The sequence below is a fragment of the Saccopteryx leptura genome, chromosome 1, assembly GCF_036850995.1.
Source record: "Saccopteryx leptura isolate mSacLep1 chromosome 1, mSacLep1_pri_phased_curated, whole genome shotgun sequence".
Classification (NCBI taxonomy): Eukaryota; Metazoa; Chordata; class Mammalia; order Chiroptera; family Emballonuridae; genus Saccopteryx; species Saccopteryx leptura.
In genome coordinates, this window is record NC_089503.1 from 296,250,038 (window position 1) to 296,268,164 (window position 18,127).

General features: G+C 39.0%; 1 protein-coding gene across 12 annotated transcripts in view; it reads right to left on the reverse strand.

Annotated features, from left to right (window-relative positions):
* The window catches only part of MYBPC1 (myosin binding protein C1), an 89,436-nt gene that overhangs the window by 61,356 nt on the left and 9,953 nt on the right, over window positions 1-18,127 (reverse strand). For all 12 annotated transcript variants that reach the window (XM_066356760.1, XM_066356771.1, XM_066356729.1 and 9 more), the window contains exons 2-3: window positions 9,949-9,990; window positions 7,155-7,196 (exon numbers count right to left, since the gene is read on the reverse strand). In XM_066356760.1, the coding sequence (XP_066212857.1) occupies window positions 7,155-7,196; window positions 9,949-9,990 (84 nt within the window). The remainder of the gene's footprint in view (window positions 1-7,154; window positions 7,197-9,948; window positions 9,991-18,127) is intronic.

Here is an 18,127-nt window from a genome sequence, read left to right on the forward strand (position 1 = left end):
TTCTTTAAAGAATTCCTTAAAATATAAAATAGCACATTTTGTGTAATTTATTAGAATATTACAACAAATATAATTAGCCTGAAATTTCTTTTCCAAGACTATCAACCAAAGGTATGTTTTTATTACTTTTTACAAAATAACTAGGGAAATATAGAGAGAATCTTAATGTTATATCTTTAGAACCCTACAAGTGACTCACTGGATACTGTGAGATTCAGGATTCTTCAAAGGAAACTTTCTGTGGTCAAAGAAACCTAGAGAATGTTAGACTAGATAAAGTTAAGTACTTGTAGTTTATTGCATTGTGTGTATGCTTTCATTGAGACACATCTCAAAGCCTCAGTGTGATAATATGCTCTAGCACAAGTGCGGAGACAAAAAAATGATACCGTTAGAGAAAGCTGTTAACATTTCCCAAACTTAGTTCACTTTTGAGTCCTTTTCTTCTGGAATATCATTAATATTCCACAAAATCGTGCGTTTGAGGAAGTAGAGGTATTTCTGAGCTACTAGCAGAATTCTATATTTCGGAAGACTATTGGATAATGAAAATTTTATATAACAAAACATGAAATATTTTGCCATTTAAAATATTATTTGTCATGAATTTAATTCAATATTAGTATTTTATTCTTGTACCTAATTTAAAGACTTCTACTTTCTGAAATATGTAAAGATTCTTGCTTTAAAGACCTGTAAAAATTCTAGAGAGAAATTTCCTTTATTACATATAAACTAGAAACTAGAACCATGTTGAGTCAAATGAACACTTAATTTAGTGTAGGTTTTGTGGTTGTTTGCTTGCTTTGTGCGCAGTGTGTAATGAATCACTACGTTTATTGTTTAGATTGCTAAATGACTCAGAAGAGCATTCACATGCTTCCATAAAACCAAAATGAAGAGGTAAGCAAAAATTTGATGAATGAGCAGTTTTAATGTCTACTAAATGTGAAGACTATTTAAAGGGACCAGTAAATTACTTTAAATTATTAAAGCGCCACATATTAAATCAGTGCTTCAAAGTGTCATAAAATGACTGAGATGATCAAAATTACTTCCAAACAGCAATTCCTTCTTAATTGGCAATATGTTTTTCTTGTACATATACCCCCAAATTTACTAAAGTGCTAGAAAATATAATGGACAAGTTTACTGTTTCCCTTTTTTTATTTTTTTGTATTTTTCTGAAGTTGGAAACGGGAGGCAGTCAGACAGACTCCTGCATGCGCCTGACTGGGATCCACCTGGCATGCCCACCAGGGGGTGATGCTATGCCCTCTGGGGCATTGCTCTGTTGCGACCAGAGCCATTCTAGTGCCTGAGGCAGAGGCCAAGGAGCCATCCTCAGCGCCCAGGCCAACTTTGCTTCAATGGAGCCTTGGCTGCGGGAGGGGAAGAGAGAGACAAAGAGGTAGGAGAGGGGGAGGGGTGGAGAAGCAGATGGGCACTTCTCCTGTGTGTCCTGGCTGGGAATCGAACTGGGATTCCTGCACGCCAGGCCGACGCTCTACCACTGAACCAACCAGCCAGGGCTACTGTTTCCCTTTTTTAAAAAAGTCACTTTGATCCTGGCATCCCTTTAAGATTAACAAATGTAATTAATATGTTGGGATCTTGACCTGAAATTCTTGAAAAGTTGCCTGGTTGAATTTGGTTAAATTGGATGAGAATGAAAGGTTTTGTTGTTTTTCCTTTACCATGTAAAAGGTTCTACTGCTAGATGAGAAATTGAATATCCAAATCTTTGGGTTGTGTCTAAGTCAACAACGTACACATGAAAGGCATGGTATCATACAAAGAACATTTTCAAAGAAAACAAAACAAAAAAATAAACTATGTACATCATAACTTCTCTTTTTTTTTTCTGTTTAAAAGTGACTTCAATGACAATGATAAGGTACATATCCGTTTTTCACCCTTTAGAATACAGCATACATGAAGAAGTGGACCCAGAGCAGCAGAGCTAGCTCTCCTAGCTACAAAGAAGGCACATTTACCAAAGCAGAATTTTATTTGTCTTCAAGTCATGGGAAAATGGCATTTGTAAAACCGTAAAAATGATTCTTTAAACAACTGGAGTTCTCAAAGAAGAATTCCTGCAACAGAGAGAAAGAACTTGGTCTCATATTACAAGGTTGGGGTTTTAGGGGGACACACATGAAATTTGAAATTTGAGGGAGAGACCTCCAGAGATAATAGAATGTTTTCATTCGTATAATTCTCCACACTGTTTTAACCATAAAATAACTTCTACATGTGGTTGATTTAAATTGATTTTCTAAATTAATTTTTATGTAAAACAGACTTGGGATTATTGAGAATTTAGAATAAAGACCAAAAAGCATATAAAATTAAAAAAATATGTGACTATAAACAAGCCACAGTTAAACACTTGACTTGATTTAGACAGATTTATGAATTCCTCAAGCAGATTAATCAGTTTTAGTAGTTGTTGGCATACATGACCAAAAATAAAAACAGCAACAACCACACATGGAAAACAAGACCATCAAGAGCTAACACTAGTTCATCATGTGTTAAGGCATTTGATTAATTTATTACAGTTTCTTAATGAGAAGACGCATGCCTTCATATTTTGCTGCTTCTGAAATCAAGATTTATCCTAGAATAAATATGTTTATTTAATAAAAAGCTTTTTCTCCCCCAAATCTATTAAATGAATATTTTATCTTAATGGTTTTGTCTCAGAATTGAAAAGTACGGTGATATTAATTTTTAACAAAATTTATTACAAAGAAATATGTAATTAGAATACACAGATAAAGCACAGAGACATTTTGGTAGATGGTTGTCTGATACCTAAAGGTAAAATTTCACAAAATATGTTAGCATGCTAGTAAGAAGCATGAAATAATGTTATTGCAGATATAAAGGAACCTAAATGAAGAAAAAAATGTTTAATCATTTTTTAAACAAAAAAATTATATTATTTAAGATACATTTTCTGGAACTTCTGCTGATTTACTTCTTCCTTTGCCAACCACATTCATGCCAAAAGAAAGATGCTTCATCTCAAGTAATGTGAGACTTTCATAAGCACAGGGTTCATTTGCAATAGATTGTATGGTACGTTAACTTAATGCTTGGGAAAAGAAAGTTTTTACTTCTCTTGCCATGATTATCAAAAGCAGTTACTTTTCAAGAAAAAGAAAACAAGCAGTAACTAACCCAATTGGGCTTATCAAAAATATATAGAAATTATACATTAATAAGATGCAAAAATAAAAATGAAAATATATATAAGAACTTAGGCATAAAAATGAGTATTGACTGTCAAGCTAGTCTCTGACTCTAATGTTGCTGGCACATTTGCAACCATCCACAGGGCCAGTTTTGCAACTTCCCATGGGGACCATTGTTGAGGCACAGAAGAGAGTCAGTCTCACTGTTCTTCTATGTTCACACATACAATGTTAGTTGACCATAAAAAAGTATGATCCCATGGGAGCACCAACATTATTCACTACACATGGCCCTCCGTGACAACTGTCTGCTTTCCAAGCTGAAATCCACTGTATTCTGTTGATGGTCGTTCTCTTCTCTAAAACTTCTTAAAGTCAGCTGCATAGCTGCTGCCTCTGAATACTTGCTGAAGAAATGAAAGAATAAAAGATAGTTCCCTGGCTCCTCTGAGGATAGCAAAAAAAGAATATGCACTTTGCATTTATTGACTTGCCACCTGTCATTTTTCTAGATGAATTTTAAGTTATGGTAGCTTTATTTTTATAAGGACATGGCCTCCCATCATAATCTTTTTTTTTTTTACAGAGACAGATAGGGATAGACAGACAGAAAGAGAGACAGATGAGAAGCGTTAATTCTTTGTTGCAGCACCTCAGTTGTTCATTGATTGCTTTCTCATATGTGCCTTGACCAGGGAGTTATAGCAGAGCGAGTAACCCCTTGATCAAGCTAGAGACCTTGGGCTCAAGCCAGAGACCTTGGGCTCAAGCCAGTGACCTTGGGCTTCAAGCCAGCAACCTTTGGGCTCAAGCTAGTGACCACAGGGTCATGTCTATATCCTATGGTCAAGCCAGTGACCCTGTGCTCAAGCTGGTGAGTCTGTGCTCAAGCCCGATTAGCCCGCACTCAAGCCTGCAACCTCGGAGTTTTGAACCTGGGTTCCCTGCATCCCAGTTTGACACGCTATCCATTATGCCACCACTTGGTCAGGTCCTCCCATCATGATCTAAAAGCAATTTGCACATGTAAGTTCTGGTATTGCTGTTCAGTTAAACACATTTTTTTTATTGTAGTCTCTACTGTTTCGATTCCAGGGCAAATTAGGCAGTACAGTATTAAAAAAGAGGATAGCTGGATGAACAAGTCCAGAGACAAACAAACAAATAAGCAAATCAACACATAGTAAAACCCCATCTTGGAAAATCATCTGTTTCCCAGACACGAAATCTTGATAAACATGAAAAGTTGACAAATCTACCCACAGGCACTACTTGTAATATTGATATCAGAACCAAACAACATTCTGTGGCTACACAGAACTTTTCAGAATATTTCTAGGTTGTTGCAGAATGATTCAGGCAATCTGGGAATGATATTAAGGCTGTGTTGCTATGAATAATGTTCTTAACAGTGACAGTCTTGGAGCTATTAACTGAATATATTTCAACTAATTAGATAGGGGACTAATTAAAGAGTGAAAATGTACTAAAATCCAGTCATGACCATTTCCAAAGCGTTAAGTGAGTTGGTCTGACATCATCTTCCTGTTCTGAGGATGAGCACTCAACACACAGTGTCATTGTCTCATTCTGAGCCTCATTATTAAGAGTATACATGAGATGTTCATTCTCCCGCCCAGCAAACGGGAATAAAATCTATAGATTACTACTGTCTGTGTGATCAGTTGCTAAGCCAACAAGAAAATTTAATTGTTCATTCATTCTACAGGTATTTATTAGGAAATTGCCTTGTGTTCTCTGCCAGACACTAGAAAAAATGAGATGAGAGGCCCAAAGATGTGTTAAGACAGGGGGCTGTCAAAAAGCTTACAACCTGTTAGAGAAAGAAGCAAACCATTAATATATAATGAAGTGAAGAAAAGAGTAATTAAACAACAGAGGCAATAGGTCCAAGAGAAATCAGAAGGAGGAAGGAGAGACAAAAGTCAGGGGAAAATCATATAAAGGAGTGAAACCCAAGCTGAATGATTAAAATCAATTAGGTGGACTGAGGATTGGGGGAGGGTGAAGGGCAGGGAAAGATGTTCTAGTCAATGCTGGTGAAAAGGTCTGTAGCATCTGTTAATCTTGCTTATGCTCACGCATGTCTTCTTTCTCAACCACAGCCATACAATAGCAATATTTATTGTGTCTACTTTTTGCTTAAGTATTTTCCTTGGAATTTTTCTGTTTTTAAAAGTTGGTAATAGTTGAAAAGTTTGTATATTTAAGAACAACTTCCATTTACCTACCTTCTTTAATTAGGGATGTCACCTTCTATCCTAAATTGATTTTCCTCCTAGGCACGTAGAGAAAATAGATACATGGCAGTTTATGTACTTGGGCATGTGAATGGATGTGGCGACGGCCTTGCTTAATTTTTGCAAATATCAAGGAAAAAATGCTACTAATTTCAGGATTCCCTACCTAGTTATCTGGCCTGGCTCTTTCATCAAACTGTGTTCTGCATAGAGAAGAGTTTTGGTTGGTTGGTTGATTGACTTTAATATACAGAAAGGTATTTTCTCACTTAAACACACAAATATAATTGGATGATTTTTTATATTAACATCAGGCACAGGCTTTGTTTAAGCTTTGACAATTTGCCCTCTGTGGTTACATCATCTGCTCTGTTGGTTGAGCCTTACAACCTGGCCCAAACACCTTTCTAAATTTGGAAACAGAGGTGTATGCCATCGGCTTTGTAGAGAATAATGTTACAATAACTTCAGCCAGATGTCCGAACATCTTCGAACCCCTCCCATAGAAGGAGTTCTAGGAGTTTGCATTGTCTGCATTCCATAAGCAACTAACCTCCAGACTGTGTCTCATGCATCCAGGATTAGTACTCAGGGAGCCACCTAAGGTCAAGGACAAAGTGAGTGTACTAACAACATTGTGTGTTCATTTATGAGAGTGTTAAGTTCAAGTTAGCTGAAGAAAAGTGGTCCAATGTACTGAAAAAAAGAAAAAAATTATTTTACTGATATATAGAAGATAATAATATCATAGGAATTAACTAATGAAATATGTCATAATAAGAAAAAAGATACTTAACATACTTTGGAATGGTGTCCAGAAATAAAGGAAAAGGTCTTCTTATAGTCAGGAAATAATCGGTTACCCCAAAATATAAATTATGTTATTCATTATACAAATTTTAAAAATAAACATATAAATGGTGATACAAACACATAAAGCAGAATTGTCAAATCTACCTCTGTGAAAATTTTCATTTTTAGAAAACTAATATTTCTTAGCTTAAGACAGATGGTCAGAACTGACAGTGACTTCCTTTATGGGGACATAAAGGAATTAGTATATCCTGGAACCATGTAATAAAGATTATTCATTGTTTAAAATTAGACTATCTACAAACAAAGCAAAAACAGAATAATCTTGCAGACATAAAGGAGTTTCCAAATCAATAAGGGGCAGCATGATGTTTGCTTAAGGTTGTCTTGTCCATTTACATAAATCATTATATAAATCTATATGGATATAGTGCTACAAAATGAGATGCTAACCTTCAAAATTACTAGTGAAACCTGCAACAGTTTACACAGTAACATGAGAATATTCCATTAAAGAAATACGTGGGCAATCAAGATAATTTTCCAAATTGGTGTAATCCCAAGAAGATCACACACCCCTTTTCCTTCACATGTACATTGAAAATTGAAAACTACCAATTAATTTGCTGGCATCTCAACAAATACTTATGATTTTTTTTTAAATCATTATCATTTTTCTTTTAGAAATGTGTATAACAAAAACTGATCAAAGTACCATTTGCCATTATGCTAATTTATTTGTGCAGAGAAGATGAAAACAAGGAACATTCAACCACACTGATAAAAGATAATGCAGAGAAATTCCATGGAGCCACCCTGGCAATCATTACTGACCTTCTGATTCTAATTCAGCCTCGTTCCCCTTCCCTTCACTTACCTTTTGGTGGTGCGTTCCCCGGGTCTTTCTCTTTATTTGGTTCTGTATGAAAAGTACAAGAACATTTTTTAAAGGGTCTTGAGGAAAGCATTTTATTGTGTGATAGGCAATGAGAGGGGGATAAATGAAAACAGTTCAGATCATAGATGGTACTACATACTCATTTATTATGCTGGGCATGAATGATGAATTTGGGGTTTATAATAAAGAGTCACATTAAACTTTTTATAAAAGCAATTAATCTGATTACTTTTGAACAAGTATATGTAGAAACATACAATATGGATTTTCTTGGTAGAACCTGCTGGCGTCCTGGAAATGAGTATAAACCGTGGGTCATGTTCCAATGGTCAGTTGGTTAGTGATGGTACTTATACAATGTGACTTCCTCGTAGACCCCAGCCAGGGACTGACTGACTTTTTAAGGAAGTTTGATCCATGTAGAGGTTCTAACAGTTCTCACTTCTAACTAATATTATAATACTATTAAGATATAACATAATATAGCCAGGGTATAAAATCTCTAATGGTACAATTATTTCAAAGAAAATATTTGGTGCACATATTAATCTTCTGGGTTGGGGTGAGTGGCAATAAGTGCAATATGATAACAGTAACATCAGTTGAGATCATCCAGTTTGCATTTTTCTTTGTTCAGAATCATATTAGTTTAGACACCTGCAAATGGTGTCTGACTTGGGGTATATGTAAGAAAAGAATTGTTTCAAGCATGAATTCTTTCTCTCTTTTGACTGACTACAGATCTGAATTATAGTTACCTAATAGTTTACCTAATAAACGCAGTTAAAAGTGTCTGTATTAAGACTTTGCTTGAGCAACAGGAAGTCCGTATTGTGTGATGAATATGAAATAGGGCATAATAAGGGAAGCTTTGTAGTGGCCAGCAATAGCTACTGGTCTGAAGAAGGGAAGGGTATGTCTGTAATGGCCTGCAGATCCTCAGTGTACAAAATATTGGCAAAAATAAGTCTGTATATGCAAGAAGGAATCCTATCAAAAAAGTAGTTCCAAAGAAGAATGTCACACATTTACCCTGGTTGAAAGGAAAATAAACATATTTTAACAGGGTTTAAACTCATGTGGCTCTGAGCCTGTTTCATTCATTTTTGACACACATCTATATTCTTCTCTACTACTTAAGGGTTTCAAGCGTGTGATCTGGTGTTCTAAGCTGGACAAAGGGGATCCTGTGAACAGTTAGATTTCTCAAACTGCCATTCTGAAAATTATCTCCGTGGTGGAAGAGCTTCATAATCCCCTTATAAATTTCCATTCAGAAAGAGGCTTTATTCAATTCCTGCTTCAGCTAAGCGGGACTGGGGTCTACAATGACCTGCCACCCCTTGTCTCCAGGGTCAGTTCAAGTAATATGCATTAAATCACACACTGCCTTGTGAAGTTTTACCTCATGCTTCAACATAGTGGTTGTATTTTACTGAATTGTTTTCTGGTCTGTATTTTATTTTCTAGTTGGTTGTAAGCAAACTGCATACAAGGAAATATTTTCTACTTAGAAGTTCTCCACCACATCTGGTACAATCTGCTAGATAGCTCTGTATCCTGAAGGGTTATTAGGGCAGAGTTGTGCACATGGTAAATAACATGAATAATTCTCTGAAATTTTTTTTCAACTACAGCTTACATTCAATATTAATTTGTATTAGTTTTAGGTGTACAGCACGATGGCTAGGTAATCATATACTTTACCAAGTGCCCCCTGCCCCGATATTTCCAGTACCTACTTGGCAACATATATAGTTATTAGAATATTATTGACTATATTCCCTGTGCTGCACTTTATAACCTCATGATTGTTTTGTAACTACCAATCTGTACTTCTCAATCCCTTCACCTTTGTCAGCCAGGCCCCCAAATCCCTTTATCTCTGTCCAGCATCAGTTTTTTCTCTATATCTGTGAGGTTTTGTGAATAATTCTTCACCAAGGGCCCATTTCTCACCCTGTTCAAGAAGGAAGAGTGATGAGAGAGGGCACTTTGGTGTCTTCATGGGGAAAGGCACATAGTTTTGGTTGCCCCCATCTTGAGGGCCATTTGGTGGGGGGCAGACAACTGATCCTGGAGATCCAGGGAGTTTAACATTCCACTTGGGCTGGTCATCCTTTCAGTCCTGTCCACTCCCTTAGGTCTATGTAGGTGGGAAAGCAGGCTTCACCTGTTGTTCCACTGGGCACTACCTCTACCTGCCAATTTCACTGGATCTCTTCACTCCTTGTTTTCTGGTTGCCACCTAGTGGACAACATGGTGCTGAGAACTGGAGAAATTGGTTCTGATGTTGAGCCTCAGGAGACACCACATTTTCTTAGAAACTCCCCAAGGAGCTTCTGGAGGTGCTTGATAGTGGCATGGCTCAAGTCTAGAAGGGGACATGGATCTTCCAGGACTGAGGTGGGGCCCGCTCCCCACTCTCACAAGAAAGATGTGCATTCTGTTTGCTCTTAGCTATATGTGAGAAAGTACTGCAAGGCTCTTTGGGGACCCAGTCTCCACAACACTAAAACATGGGCATGGCTACAACTTTGTCATCCTTTGAAGGATTTTATAGGTATATGATGTGTCATTCAAATTAGATCAACACGAGAGGGTTATATAAACCCAATGTATTCTTCTTATTATAAACCTATCACAACTGTGGGCGTCAAACTTCTCCAGAGGAGTTAGATTCAAGCTCACAGCTTTCCTGAAGGCCAGATGACGCTGGGGGAGACATTCTGGATTTGCAGCCCCAATGTGTAAGGTAGCGTTTTCACTTACCTTCTGGGGGTGGGGCTGGGACCGGGGCTGGCACTTCATTTTCTAGAAATGAAAAAGTAATGGAAGTGTTCAAGCTCATGTATCACAGAGAGAAGTTACTTCCCAGCACCCCTGGCTGCACTAAACTCCGGGCAGCTACCTTACTGCTCTGACAAGTAGGACGAAGCAGGAAAAGCATCAACTGTAGCATCAAGAGGTCTAAGAACCACTGCCTTTTGGTGTCTGATGTGAGGGAAGGTTCTAAATGGTATTTTATAGACTTCCAGGACATGGCAGAGGCTTGTGACAGACAGAGCACAGGTGAAATGAGGGTCCAGGTGGCAAGGACAAAGCATTTATGTCACTGAGCCTGTTGCCCTTCTCTGGGAAATTGGACAACACTACCTTATATGCCTAGGGTTGCTGTGAGGGTGAGATGAGACAAGCTTGTGAGTGGCAAGCATGTCCCTTAGAGCCTAAGGTGAGGTTAGTGCTCAGCAAATGAGACGTTGCTTTCCCCAGACAGCAAGGGCACCACCGTGTCTGCGACATCATCCTGACCTCAGAGTACAAACTTTCTGAATGTTGATGAAACCAAAGTACCCTGTTTTGGCAACATTTCCTTTAATAAGATGAACCCCTGTTCACTGGAAAACCGTCTCAGAGTCGTTTCTGGAAGTACATAGGCCTGGATTAGCTTCCCACTAACACTCATCCAAAATGTTCAGAGCTCTGGTTTTGAGGGGTTTTTTTATACCTGGCTTTAGATATTCAGAATTAGAGAGCAATCTTACGGGAAAGTCTGTGAAGAAACTTCTGCTGAAGAACATTCTATGTCCCCGTACTGAGAGCATACCCCGTGACCAAAGGGCCGAGAATTTCCCACGGATGCCCAGAACTGGGAATCAGTGCAGAGCATGTGAGAAACAGCTGCTCCTTCTCCAGGAAACAGGAAGAGGCTGTTAATGAAGGTGATCTCTCTTAGCATTACTTTCTGCTTGACAATTAAATACCAAAGAAAAGGTGTTTGTATTATAAGCATTTTGTGGGATCCCTGGAGTTTTATTTTTGTCTGGATCTAGGATTTTTCACATTTTTTCCACAAGTGGCTCTTTCCAAGCCAAGAGGACGGAACCTCACAATAAGTGGCGTGGCCCACAAGTCACCACTGCACACAGTCCCAGTGCCCCAGTTTGGTCTGGGCCGGCCACAGGGAGCCTGCAGAAGGACCAGACTAAACAACAGCAATCAAGAAAGGAGAGGCGCGGGCCTGCCGGAGTGTAGTAACATCTTCCATCACTTTTTGTGCCAGTATCAACTCCAATGTATTGTTTAAAAAAACTATTTTCACCCGACCAGAGGGTGGTGCAGTGGATAGAGCATCGGACTGGGATGAGGAGGGCCCAGGATCGAGACCCCGAGGTCACCAGCTTGAGCGCGGGCTCGTCTGATTTGAGCAAAGCTCACCAGTTTGGACCCAAGGTTGCTGGCTTGAGCAAGGGGTTACTCAGTCTGCTGTAGCCCCACGGTCAAGGCACATATGAGAAAGCAATCAATGAACAACTAAGGTATCGCAATGAAAAACTGATGATTGATGCTTCTCATCTCTCTCTGTTCCTGCCTGTTTGTCCCTATCTATCCCTCTCTTTGTCTCTGAAAAAAACCCAAAAAACAAAAAAAACTATTTTCATTCAGATGACCATAAATAAGTACATGACTCTTTACTAATCAGGGAGAAAAAAAATGACTACATTAAAAAAAATCATATAACCTTTCAGATTGGCAGACGATACTGTGGCAGGATGTGATATGGCTTAAAGATACAGCGAAAGACAAGTGTTCCTGGCATCTAGAGAAACACTTCTGTTTCTTTGCCAAGTCACGGAAAAGATCTTTAGTGCCAGCATCAACCAGAAGACAAAGCCCTTGGTCAAGGCATCTTATTTTCAGAGATCTCAGTGCCTAGGTAGAAATTTAACATTGACCTCTCGGCCTTGGTGGAGTAGATGTAGTTCACGGATATCAGAATACTGAGAGCGAGAAACCAATTTCTCTGACCTGCTATCTTTTGGACTGTTGCCCATTGCCTGAGGACCTGTTCCTGGCCCTCTCCGCAGACAAGTTTCTCCTCCTGCCAGTCTCTTTTTCCCATAGCCACAGGGATTACTTAGGCCACGACTGGGTTTCATCCTGTTATTCAACACGAGAGGGTCCCTGTATCTATCAATATTTGGTTAGCTCTACACTCTTCAGGCTGGCATTCAAAGCCACTGTCAGTGGGCACTTCCTCCCTCTCCCTCCAGCAGCCCCTCTGTTCTAGAGCTGGTGTCTCTTCACCTTCGGACCTTTCTGCCACTAAGAACAAACAATGATGAGCTTCTTCCCAACAGAGCTTTTGTTTTTTTCTCTGAATGGGATGTGTCAGGCAGACCTACATTTAATCATGACTCTACACCTTATTAGTTGTATGACCTGGGACAATTCTTTAATTTCTACCAGCTTGGTGTCCCCATCTATGAAATAATAATAAGATAAGTGACCACCTAGGGTGCTAATCCTATATAAAATGCCTTGCACAGTTCCTGGCATGTAGAGAGAGCTCTGTAATTTACAGCAGTAACTATTAGCACTGCTGTCCTATAGCATTCTTGGTATATCTTTTTGACATTTCTCTTAAAAGTCTCAGAGTTAATTATTCCATTCTCTTCCTCTCCCTTATTTTCTTGGCATTCTGGACCACATCATAATATATTCTTTATTCACTAGATATTTTAAATTATTTTTCAGTTGTATATTTATATTTCTTTCCCCTCCCAACTAAACAAGGACAGGGACCTCCCATTCCTTTTCTCTCTCCCTGGTACCTCATTTTATTGCTGAAGACACAAAGAATTAAGAAGGGCTTCTTTGGTGATTGCGTGTGAACTGTCAGATTGGTGTGCTCTCTCAGCATCTATGTAAACAAAGGCCTATTTTATAAGGGAAGCTGTGGTTGCTAAAATCCTGTTTTGAAAGTAAGGCCAAGGGTGAATTCTAATTAAATAAATAAAAGAGAATTGTCCTGGACGCTGAATCTGTAAACGTGCCCTGAACGTGAATTCTGTTTCCATTGGTGTCTGACACTCCAATGTTCTATGGAACAGTCTCCAAATCAAACCAAAGTGAAAATTTAAAGGAAGGGCTTAATTCAATTTCCAAGAAATCTACAGAACATAGATCGTTAACAGCCAACTATACTACATAGTCAGAACTACAGAAACATGAGATATAAATGCTGGTATATTTTTAGGATGGTTGCAGGAAGGAAAAGCAGAAAAACGCACCCTGGCTGCATAGCTCAGGTAGAGCACTGTCCTGATACACCAAGGTTGCAGGTTCGATTCCCAGTCTGGGCACGTACAAGAATCAACAAATGAATGCATAAATAAGTGTAACAACAAATTAATGTCTCGCTATGCTCCCCCCTCTCGAATCAAGAAATAAAATTTTCTTTTCTAAGAAAGAAAAGTAGAAAAACAGATGCCTGCTTAGTAGGTAGGTGAATCTAGAACTAGAGACCCTATAACTTTAAAGGCAGTGAAATAGTAAATAAAACACAACCACTTTTTGCACCTACTGCATGCAGGACCTGGTATATACTAACTCTTATACTTTTTACAACCCTGTGAAGTCCGTACTATAAATATCCCCATTTAGCAGATAGGAACTGAAGCTCTGCAAGTTCCCACTGCTGGTGAGCCAGGCGCTGGCCCAGGTCTGCCTGACTCAGAACCTGCGCTCCGAAACACGGGACTGCACTGCCCCTCCCAGATGCTCACTCATACTTAAGCAGGCGGAAGTAAGCGGATGGACTTTTCAGAGATATTACTGCACCTTTTGCCCTGGAATTGATTGGTATTATTGTGAAGTCTACATAGCCCAATATGGACAACACCCTGGCTGTAGGAGTGGAGTGTGCCTTAATTTCCTCACCTATGCAATGGATATAATAGCAGAACCAATCTTCAAGGTCTTTGGCAGGAATGACTGAGTTCCTGCAGGGGCAGAGCACATGGTGCACAGCGTCTATGCTTTACCCCTTCATGGTGATCATCATCATTATCAGAATTGTACTCTGACACACCTGTGAGGGTGACACTCTTATCTTTCCACACAGGCCACTTGTTAGGCACTGGCTTTATTTTGGGGTCTGTAGGCTACATCATGTTAGAACATGTTTGGAATTGGGGTGGGAGATGAGGAAGCTTCTGGGAATTGAACAGAGGAGGTCGACCTGTCACCTTTCTACTATAAAATGGTAACAATTGATTTTGATGACATTCATGTGCATTATATGAAGTTTGTATAATGTAAATAACTTGATCAACCAATCAATCCTTGTTTGATTGTGGGACAGAAGAGATAGAAAAATGAACTCAATAGTTTTCAGGGAATTTGAAATAAAGAATTCCAGCTGTCAAACCTGGGGAGATGGGCGCCAGGCATGAGGATGGCCAAGCAGCACATGACTTAGACCAGGGGTCCCCAAACTACAGCCCGAGGGCCACATGTGGCCCCCTGAGGCCATTTATCCGGCCCCCGCTGCACTTCCAGAAGGGGCACCACTTTCATTGGTGGTCAGTGAGAGGAGCATAGTTCCCATTGAAATACTGGTCAGTTGTTGATTTAAATTTACTTGTTCTTTATTTTAAATGTTATATTTGTTCCCGTTTTGTTTTTTTTACTTTAAAATAAGATATGTGCAGTGTGCATAGGGATTTGTTCATAGTTTTTTTTTATAGTCCGGCCCTCCAATGGTCTGAGGGACAGTGAACTGGCCCCCTGTGTAAAAAGTTTGGGGACCCCTGACTTAGACTGAAAACAAAGCATTGCAGGTGAGTGTCAAGGCCCCAAGTTCTTTTACTTTAATTCACACCTTTGTCTCTGACTTTGCCCACAGCTGTGCCCATTCTCTCAAAATCATTTACATGTTCCCAGAATTTATTGGCTGCCTCTATAACAATAATTCATTCACAGCAATTTCCACAGGACCCCACTGTGTAGGGACCATAGGAAGAAGCATTCCTGCAACTAAGATTCATTGAGCTCCCATTAAGAATTTAATAAGTGGAGGGGTTATAAACAAGGCCAAGATGAGATGCTGGATTTTAAGAAGCTCACAGATAAATGAACAGCCCTTTCTATCAATTTACTCACTGAACCAGGTAGCTTTGCTCTCTTAAAGCATTCGAAACTCCACCTCCAGGCACCTCTAGCGCATCTGAAACTGCAATATGCATACAGATCATCTAGGTCTAGGATTTGGGTCAAGTTCAGATTCTGGCTCTGGGTTCAAGATTTGACATTTTAACAGGCTCCCAGGTGATGTTGATACTGCCAGTTCTTCACCCACACTTGAGTGACAAGGCTCAGACTATGCCTTAAATATCACCAAGTCCTCTCCATTTCAAATGCCATTGTGAATGCTAACGGGTTTACAGTAGAAGGAGAGTTTCTCTCTTTGATCACAAGCTTCTTGAGGACAAGGCCTGTCTCCTCCTTTTCCAATTCTGCACAGCAGGTGCTCCATAAATATAGTTGACTGGCAGTCTGTCTTTACCGGTACAAGAGCCCCTTCTACTTGCTGCCAAAAAATGAAGAACTAGCCCCTGGCACTTCAAGGGCAGCTTTCTTCGTCTGCCTTACTCACAGGGAACACTATGTCTCCCATTGGTGACCCTCCCGCTGGCTGTATGCTATGGGCATTCACCCAATCCCATGATTTATATTTCTTCTTACTGTCAACACACGTCTTCCGTTTCTTAACAAGGGCAGGAGAGCAATTGGGGCTAGAGTTTTGGTTGTCAGTGAGAGTATACCCCTTGTCTTTCTAAGGTGTGCCCCCCTTTCCAAAGTCTAAGCTGCATCTCTTAGCAAAGACAAGCACGCCACTTCCGCTGTCCACCAGCTTCTCTTTGTTATGACGGTCAGAAAGTATCTACCTCTGGAATCTCTTGAGATCGTCCCTCTAATTTTCCCTCTTAGTTAAGAGTTAGAGCAAACAGGTTCAGGTCCTACTATACCTCTGCTTTTTCAAAAGCCAAAGGGCAAAGTCCATGCGACTTTTCTGCCAGATGAGTAACGTTGGCTTTTCACCTGCTTCCCTTCATCCCCTTGTCTCCGCTGGATGGACGAAAGAAGCAGGGGTATATAAGTTGCTGCTTTTAAACTTCTTTATCAAAAAAGAAGAAACCAGAATATTGTGAAAAAAAATTAAGCGCAAGGAAATATTTTAATGCACAACATGAAAATTCATTGGATTCTGAACCAGCAACTAAAGCTAGCTCCTTTCTCCATGGGCAAGGGCGGCTGTTCTTTAATCCAGCCGATTCGCAGATATAGACTTTCCCTCTGAAATGTTTTCAAAAGGCTTGAGCTATTTATGGTAGATTTTTCCTATGACCACCTACTGTAAAAAGCACAGGTATGTCACCAATGGCAGGCCCGCACAGCGAGTGCCAGGGCATTCTAATTGACGGGCACTGGTGGCAGCTATTAAATAGCTCCTGTGTGGCCTTTGTGTTGCTGCTGAAAAACTAAGAACCCATTGACTCCATAAATGGGTCCCCAGTGCTGTCCATTTCCACATTCAATAATCAAGTGTCCCATGGTTGATAAATTAAAGGGGGAAGAGTTTGGAGTCTTAAGAGGTATTAACCTGCCTCTCTACATGTATGTGTCTCTACACCAAAATAATATAAACCAATAGTTTTCAACCGCTGGTCTATGGACTGGCCGTTGAAAACCACCGTTATAAACAACCCAGCTCTCTCCTTCCCATGGGCTCACTGGAGCAAATAATGCATTGATTGACCTGCTTAAAAATATTTTACGGGTCCTCATGTGCAATTTAACTTAGCTTTTTGATAGCATGGAGGGCACAATTACATCATATACTATGCCATGTTGGGATAGAAAAAGACAAGAAGAACACATACTAACAGTCGTTATCCTCAAGTGGTAGATTTATAGGTCTTTTTTGTCACTTTTTTTGGATAACATAAATGTGCTAAAACATCCTTCAGCAATTCGAGGTGTAGGAAAATAGTGTACATTATTCCTAATTATTATTTCTTATTCTTAAAGTCAGATTCTCAGTTTGAAATCAAATAGGTGAATGCCTTGTGTACTGCAAACATTATGAATAAGCCTCTCTCTGGCCAATTCCTGTTTTGTGATTTTTGGCATTACAGCAAATTATCTTTCTTTTTAGAATAAGTCTGTCATAAACATTGTCAGATGCATTCCCTGCTGGTGGTGGGCTCTGCACTGTGTACATATTATAGCCGGGGGCCTTGCATGCCTAGACCACAGAACAATGCAAACTGCTTTCCTATAAAAAATTGTTCAGGTGGGGGTGTTCATAACTCTCAGAGAAGTTTTGATTACACAAATCACAAGTGTCACCAAAACAGTCAACAAACACAAATGACAGTGCATTTCTGTTGGCCATATTACTTATGCATCAGAGATATCCATTTTGGACATAAATTAATATTTAATATAATGTTTTTATAGTTTTATGCTTACTTTGTCCTCTGTTTTATTCATCATTGGCTATATAGATCCTGACATTTTCCACCTTGAGATTTAAAAGAATTACACATTTTTTAAAAGGTAATTCTATCCTGATTTATAATAGTGATTCTCAAAGTATAGTCTGGGATTCCCAAGAGCCTCTAGGCTCCTTTGGGGAGTCCATGAAGTCAAAACTATTTTATAAATAATATCAAGATGTTATTTGCTTTTCTTCACTCACATTCTCTCACAGTGCAGTAGCATTTTCCATAGGGTATATGTGTGATAACATAATGCCCTGACAGCTAATAGAACTTGTGCTCTGTATTTGTAGTTTGTAAATTTTTTTATCAATTCTAAATCTTAATAGAGTAAGTATTGATAGATACAAGAAGTAAAACAAATATTTTTTTTTAATTTCCTCAATAATTATTAAAAGTGAAAATGGACCTGAGACCAAAAAGTTTACAAAATGTTTAAAATTGACTGCAAATCTTGTTAAAAAATATTTTGAGTGTTTTTTTTCCTTTTCTTTTCTTCAAAATAAACTTATATCATATACCTTGTTTAGGAAAAAATCTGTAGCCTTGATTAATAAAAAGAATAAAGCAGTAAAAATAAAAGCCATAAATTTATTGGAGGG